This window comes from Mandrillus leucophaeus, unplaced genomic scaffold (assembly GCF_000951045.1).
Source record: "Mandrillus leucophaeus isolate KB7577 unplaced genomic scaffold, Mleu.le_1.0 Scaffold88, whole genome shotgun sequence".
In the NCBI taxonomy this organism is placed as follows: domain Eukaryota; kingdom Metazoa; phylum Chordata; class Mammalia; order Primates; family Cercopithecidae; genus Mandrillus; species Mandrillus leucophaeus.
In genome coordinates this window covers 4145865-4153694 of record NW_012109585.1, presented here as the reverse complement: position 1 = coordinate 4153694, position 7830 = coordinate 4145865, and the positions used below count along the sequence as shown (strand labels likewise).

Genomic DNA, 7830 nt, shown 5'->3' with positions numbered 1-7830 from the left:
AAAAAAAAAAAAAAAAACACCAAACAAACAAAAAAATTCAGGTTGGCTGGGCATGGTGGCTCCACCTGTAATCCCAGCACTTTGGGAGGCCAAGGCAGGGAGATCACCTGAGGTCAGGAGTTGGAGACCAACCTGGCAACATGGTGAAAACCTGTCTCTACTAAAAAATACAAAAATTAGCTGGCGTGGTGGTGGGTGTCTGTAATCCCAGCTATTCGGGAGGCTGAGGCAGGGAGAATTACTTGAACCCAGAAGGCAGAGGCTGCAGTGAGCTGAGATCACACCACTGCACTCCAGCCTGGGCCACAGGGCGAGACTCCATCTCAAACAAAAAAAACAAACAAACAAAAAAACCACACAGACAAACCACCTTTCATTTTGTTATATGGAAAAAAAAAAAGAAAACAAACATAGAAATGTATAGTTTGCTACCTTAAGAATGGGGGAAAAGGCTGGGTGCGGTGGCTCATGCCTGTAATCCCAGCACTTTGGGAGGCCAAGGTGGGCAGATCAAGAGGTCAAGAGATCAAAACCATCCTGGCCAACATGGTGAAACCCCATCTCTACTAAAAATACAAAAAATTAGCTGGGCGTGGTGGTGTGCACCTGTAGTCCCAGCTACTCAGGAGGCAGAGGTTGCAGTCAGCCGAGATCACGTCACTGCACTCCAACCTGGCAACAGAGCAAGACTCTGGTCTCAAAAAAAAAAAAAAGGGGGGCGGTGCGGGGAGAAACACACTTACTTGTTAATACCTGTATTACAAATACTATAAGGATAAACTGCTACCGGAAAGGGGACTGGAATAGATAAGGACAGAAATGGGAACAAAGTGTTACATATTCCTTTCTTACGACTTTAGCCATTTCAAAATTATAAATCTAAGAAAGATAGTCACGATTCAATTCCACCATGCTCTAGAAGTGGTATCTTTACAGAAGACTATTTAACAATATCTACCAAAATTTAGGTATATAAGCCAACCTGTGATCCAGATATTCTACATGTAGATCATCCTTCCTAGAGAAGTGTTTGCATAGGTATATACAGTACTGATACCCAAGAAATGACAATAGTCAACTGTGGCAAGAAAGCAGATAGAACTTTTTTCTGTATATTTTAAGAACATACAAACATCACTCAAGTAAGTGTTTAAGAACATTCAAATTTAAAAGTAATTTTAAGCAGTAAATTCTAACATAGATTGTTGAATTACTTATATTAATCAATTAGTGTTATATATTAAGCAGAATAAACTTAAACTCTTTAAAGACCTTACCTTTTTTAATATTGCTGCATTCACATTTGGTAGAGGAACTGGGTCATCATCTCCTTCATCATCCATTCCCAAATCTAAGAAAACCAGAAGAAAATTTCTATTTCCTAATTCCATTATAATACTTATACCAACCAAGCTATGTCTCAAAACGTAAGAGTCAGCCCCCATATCCATGAGTTCTACATCTGTGGATTCAACCAACCACAGATCGAACATATTGGGAAAAAAAATGGATGGCTGTGTCTGCACTAAACATGTAGACTTGTTTCTTTGTCATTATTCCCTAAACAATACAGTATAAAAACTACTTACATAGCATTTACATTGTATTTGGTATTGTAAGTAATCTAGAGAGGATTTTAAGTATACAAGGTGATGTGCATATGTTATATGGCAACACTATACTATTATAAGGGACTTGAGTATTGGTGGATTTTGGTATCCACAGGGGTGTCCTAAAACCAATCCCCCATGGATACCAAGGGACGACTGTAACTTTTAAGACATGTCTGAAAGAATATAAAAAGGACTTTACTTAGAACAGCTCTCTTAGGAGCATTTAAAAATTGGTGGCTCCTAAAGATGGAGTCCATAAAACCACCCAAAACTACATAAACTTGTGTGAGTAGACAAACAAAGGAATATTACATTTTAAAAAGTTCTTAATTAGGAGGAAAAGTGATTTAGTAAGTTGGGCTTGAATGACTGGGCAGCCATCTGAAAAAATTAAAGATGGATCCTTTCCTTACCCCTTTACATCAAATTCTCCAGATGAACTGTATTTTAAAAAGTAAAATAATGAAAACTATTACAGTTAATAAAATGTCGATCTATTCAAATCTGAAACCCACAGATGTGTGTATACATACACACACTAAAAACACTAAAAATACACACACACACATATACACACACACACACACACAATCATGCAGCCACTGACAAAAACAAGGCAGGCAGCTCCAAACATAATGGTATGATCCCAAGATTAAAGTTTTTAAACTAGGTTAAAAAAAAATTATCCGAATAAAAATAGAAATCGCTTTTTTCCAACAGGATATATGAGAAAGAGTTAATATTTTGTGTAAGGAAGTTAAAGAACATCAGTTAAGGGACACAATTATGGGGCTATCAATAATCCAGGCACAAGATGATAGCCTGGACAAGGTTTGTAGCTAAGGAGGTGGTAAGAAATGACCTAATTCTGTCTGCATTTTGAAAGTAGAGACAATAGAATTTGCCAACAGAAGGCAAGTAGAATGTGAGAAGAGTTAACACTAAGGTTTATGGCATGAAAAGGATGAAGTTGCCACCAATTGATAAGGGGAAGGCTGTCAGAGGAACTATTATTTTTAGGAAGAGAGGAGCAAGAGCTCTAGTTTCCTAAATGTAAAATATTAGATATCCAAGGGCAGTTGTATGTTCAAGTCCAGAAATCAAGAGAAGAAATCAGAACTGTAAGTAAGTTTGGGAATTGGTGTATAGATGGTTTATAATGCTATGACACTATGCTCAAGCAAATGGATGTGTATAGATATAGTGAAGAGGTCCAAAGATGAAGCCCTGAGGCTTTAAAGACTGGAAGACAGAAGGGTGTGAGGTAAGTACTAAGTGGAATTTTAGGAACCAAGTGAAGAGGGGAATAATCAAGCATCAAATAATGTCAACAGGTCTAGATAAGAACTGAAAACAGACAATGCACTTGATGACATGGGGTTCACTGAGCTTTATTTACAAGCAGTTCCAGTGGAGCGGTAAAGATGAGAGTAGATTCAAAAATAATTCATGTCATCTTGCATGGATGGATTCACTCATCTCCCCTCTCTTCTTCCTCCCACCAATGAATGCCTATCCCTGATCGTATCTCAGCTTAGAGTGAAACTGTAAAATGACAATGTCTCATGTAAAGCTCTGTGTGGAACAAGTCGCTTATGTCTTTCCTGAACAAGTATGAAATCTTTTTCATCAGCTGAGAGAAAGAAGTTATAAAATGTAAAATACTTTGGTCTTGAGAACTAAGATATCAGAGGAAACATACAGAAGACCAGCTTGTTTAGATCCAAATGTAATTTGGAATGAGGCTTAACTCATACTAAAAATAAGGCTTTTGGCCAGGCATGGTGCCTCACGCATGTAATCCCAGTACTTTGGGAGGCCAAGGTGGGTGGATCACCTGAAGTCAGGAGTTCGAGACCAGCCTGGCTAACATGGTGAAACCCCATTTCTACTAAAAATACAAACAAATTGGCCAGGCGTGGTGGCTCACGCCTGTAATCTCAGCACTTTGGGAGACAGAGGCAGGCAGATCACGAGGTGAGGAGTTCAAGACCAGCCTGACCAACACGGTGAAACCCCATCTCTACTAAAAATACAAAAAACTAGCCGGGTGTGGTGCTGCACGCCTGTAATCCCAGCTACTCAGGAGGCTGAGGCAGAAGAATCACTTGAACCCAGGAGGCGGAGGTTGCAGTGAGCCGAGATTGTGCCACTGCACTCTAGCCTGGGTGACAGAGTGAGACTCTGTCTCAAAAAAAAAAAAAAAAAGCTGGGCATGGTGGCACGTGCCTGTAATCCCAGCTACTTGGGAGGCTGAGTCAGCAGAACTGCTCGAACCCATGAGGCAGAGATTGCAGTGAGCCGCGATTGTGCCACTGCACTCCAGCCTGGGCAACAAGAGTGAAACTCCATCTCAAAAAATAATAATAAAAAAAATAAGGCTTTTATGACTGTAAAGGATCGTAAAGCTAATTTTTTATTTTTTGTAAAGGTAGGGTCTTGCTATGTTGTCCAGGCTGGTTTTGAACTCCTGGGCTCAAGCAATCCTCTTTAAATCCTCCAGCATTTAAACTAAGGATGTACAGTATTTTTTGCTTTCAGACTAAAAGCACAAGTAGCAACAGTCATTCCTTTAAGCTATTCAGTTTCAGGGACTTCTGAAAGATATCTGTATCCTGATACTGTACCCTGGACCTGAACTAATCATCCAATCCACATGTAAATGTGCCAGGAGTCTCACTTCTGATTGTCCTCTGGATTAAAAGGTTTTATTTTTGTTTTCTGAGTCACATAAAACCCATAACCAGAGATACTGCAGATGGAAAACAAGAAAAGCAGTAAGTTGCCAAATTCAAAAGACTCCAGTCCTCAAGAGGCTAAAATCTTATGTAAGCCATTGGTACTTAAGATAAAACCATTCACTTGATTCCCAAAGGCAATGGAGTAAAAGAATAATTTAATTGTTGCTAACTGCCTATCAGTCCACTTACTTCAGTGATCAAAGTTGGCATACTAAGTCTTCAAGATGCCCTACGTTTTTAAACTTGGCAAATGCTTCTTTGAAGCAGCACAGGACAGATTAGTGTCAGGCACCAAGATAAAATAAAGAACACTTTCAATGCCAAAGTATTCAGGCAGCAATTCAGGTATCAGTTTCTACATCTTCTGGATAAAACCTTACTCACCTGGCCTTTTAGGGACACTTGGATTACTTTCACTTTTTTTTAGTGAGCATAACATACTTCTTCATTCAATAGGTACTTGATGAACAGTGACTGTGGGATGTACCAAGCAGTTTACAACTTAGTAGAAGTTATCTTAAGTTACCAGAATACAGGACTTTAAGGGCCACCATGATTGGTACCAGTTACTAAAGAGAATTCTAAGCTTTTATCAGAAAACAGATGTCACCCACTTAAAAAACAAAACGGAAGACACATCTCTGTAATTCAGCTTCTGCCTCTACCACACCTAAGTATCTGCAGCTAGAAGTCCTCTAACTTATTAACTATGAAATTCTAAGGACCAGTATACAGTATATAAATCTGGCAATCACTCTAGTCACCTAGAAATGTTCCCTTTTCCCTTAACTTACACAAATGCTACTTTACTAATTCTCTACCACTGACTTCTATACTCTTTAGCACCGCAGCTCCAACATCATCATCTTCCAGAGTTAAACTCCCATAACCCAATATATAAAACAAGTCTCCTTATCTCTAGCAGTCTAACTCTGGGGCCAATATTCACAAACTCAATCACCTAGTAGACTGCTACATAGATCTTCTGAAGGAATCTCAAACATGGTTTAAGCTTAAAGTCATTTTCTTCTCCATTCCTCTCAAACCCATTTTCAGCTCTACCAACTACAGTATCGCAATTCCATCCCACCCCAACTGAAAACCTTATTTTTACTTTCCCTAGCACACCCTGTCTACTTTACTTCAGAATGATCTCCCAAAACATCCTAATTTTACTGGATTTAAATATCACCTCGGCTGGGCTTAATGGCTCACGCCTGTAATTCCAACATATTGGGAGGCTGAGGTGGGAGGATCACCTGAGGTCAGGAGTTTGAGACCAGCCTAACATGGAGAAACCTCGTCTCTACTAAAAATACAAAATGAGCTGGGCATGGTGGCGCATGCCTGTAATCCCAGCTACCTGGGAGGCTGAGGCAGAAGTGGTGCTTGAACCCCGGAGGCAGAGGTGGCAGTGAGCTGAGATCGCACCACTGCACACCAAGCTGGGCAACAAGAGCAAAACTCAGCCTCAAAAAAATAAATAAATAGAAGAAATATCCTCACCAGTACTACATACTGCAATCTCTTCAAGACTGAAGCATAACACTAGCCAAGATGTTCCCACGGCGCGCAACTTTATTAATGCGCTAATTACACCATGGAACAAGTTTGCCTTGTTTGTGTCTGGCTTCCCTCCTAGTTTATAAGTTCTTCAAAGGCAAAGGCCATGTCTCACTTACCTTCTTTTCACCAGCACCAATGTTGGCATATAACCCTTCTCTTCGTTTAAGTATTTATAAGCTACTGATCTTCCCTACATAAAAAACCTCTGACATTTAAGTACTAAAGAACACTCAATACTACTGAGTTTTTTTCATCAATTCCAGACACTGATTTGTATCACCCCACTGGTAATACTTAAAAGAGATCTACATTAACTAGTGAGTTTCAAGAACTGTTTTCTAACTCACTTCCTTATGCTGCATATATACTTTGTAGCAGTTTCAGGGGAATGACAAAAAGAGAAAGCTTGTTTTAAAAAAAAAAAAAAAAAATTCTGCCTGGCACAGTGGCTCATGCCTGTAATGTGGCTCTTCCCAGTACTTTGGGGTGCTGAGGTGGGAGGATGGCTTGAGTCCAAAAGTGTGAGAACAGCCAGGGTAACATTTAGGCTGGGCATGGTGGCTCACGCCTGTAATCCCAGCACTTTGGGAGGCTCAGGCAGGCAGATCATGAGGTCACGAGTTCGAGACCAGCCTGACCAACATGGTGAAATCCTGTCTCTACTAAAAATACAAAAATTAGCCAGGCATGGTGGCGTGCACCTGTAATCCCAGCTACTTGGGAGGCTAAGGCAGGAGAATCACTTGAACCCGGAAGGCAGAGGTTGCAGTGAGCTGAGATCATGCCACTTGCACTCCAGCCTGGGCAACAGAGCAAGACTCCGTCTCAAAAAAAAAAAAAAATTAAAAACTCAGCTGGGGCTGGGCACGGTGGCTCACGCCTGTGATCCCAACACTTTGGGAGGCCAAGGCGGGTGGATGACCTGAGGTTGGGAGTTCGACACCAGCCTGACCAACATGGAGAAACCTCGTCTCTAAAGAAAATACAAAATTAGCTGGGCTTGCTGGCGCAAGCCTCTAATTCCAGCTATTCGGGAGGCTGAGGCAGGAGAATCGCTTGAACCAGGGAGACGGAGGTTACAGTGAGTCAAGATTACACCATCGCACTTCAGGCTGGGCAACAAGAGCAAAAATCTGTCTCAAAAAAAATCAGCTAGATGTGGTGGCACATGCCTGTAGTCCCAGTTATTCAGGAGGCTGAAGTGAGAGGATTGCTTGAGCCCAGAAGGTTGAGGCTGCAGTGAGCCGTGACTGCACCACTGCACTCCAGCCTGGGCAAGAGTGAGACTCCGTCTCAAATTAATGAATGAATGAATGAATGAATGAATGAATAAATAAATAAATAAATAAATAAAATCTACACAGCAATCCACAGAGCTCACTCCCTTCACTGAAATAAGGTGTTCTATTCAGCTACCATTATAGGACGGTATCTCTTTTCCAAAGACTTTAATTTCTGTCACTGGAACTTATGAATTCAAATTTACTTGAATAGAAATTAACCATTGCCTAAGGCTTGGCAATCACTTCAATGTTTATTACCTTAAGATTTTATCCATTTAATTACAGAACAACCCTCACTAATTCAGACAATGCAGAAAGGATGACTTGTATCAGAAAAATGTAAGTTATAAAGAAAAAAATGTAAACTTTACCTCTTTATACTCTCAAGCACCTTATGACAGCCTGCTGCTCATATAAACTTGATATTCACAAATTATCTCAAATTACACATTTCTCCCCACCCAGGTTTTCCAATGAACTTACCTTCCAACATGGTCTTAATAGTCACAGATTGTTTGGCAATTTCCACATCAACTTCAAATATCTCTCCATCAGAACTCTGCAACTTAATTGAAGGCATCTAAAAACAAGTACATTAGATGTAAAATTTGAGAGAGAGTTCTACAT

The 7830-nt window shown here is 40.2% G+C and overlaps 1 protein-coding gene across 4 annotated transcripts in view; it reads right to left on the bottom strand.

The window, feature by feature from the left end:
- Positions 1 to 7830, bottom strand: part of SKP1 (S-phase kinase-associated protein 1) — a 24370-nt gene that overhangs the window by 13083 nt on the left and 3457 nt on the right. For 3 of the 4 annotated variants that reach the window (XM_011969225.1, XM_011969226.1, XM_011969227.1), the window contains 2 exons: positions 7687 to 7783; positions 1278 to 1351 (listed from right to left, as the gene is read on the bottom strand). In XM_011969225.1, the coding sequence (XP_011824615.1) occupies positions 1278 to 1351; positions 7687 to 7783 (171 nt within the window). The remainder of the gene's footprint in view (positions 1 to 1277; positions 1352 to 7686; positions 7784 to 7830) is intronic. The other variant, XM_011969228.1, reaches the window with a different exon arrangement.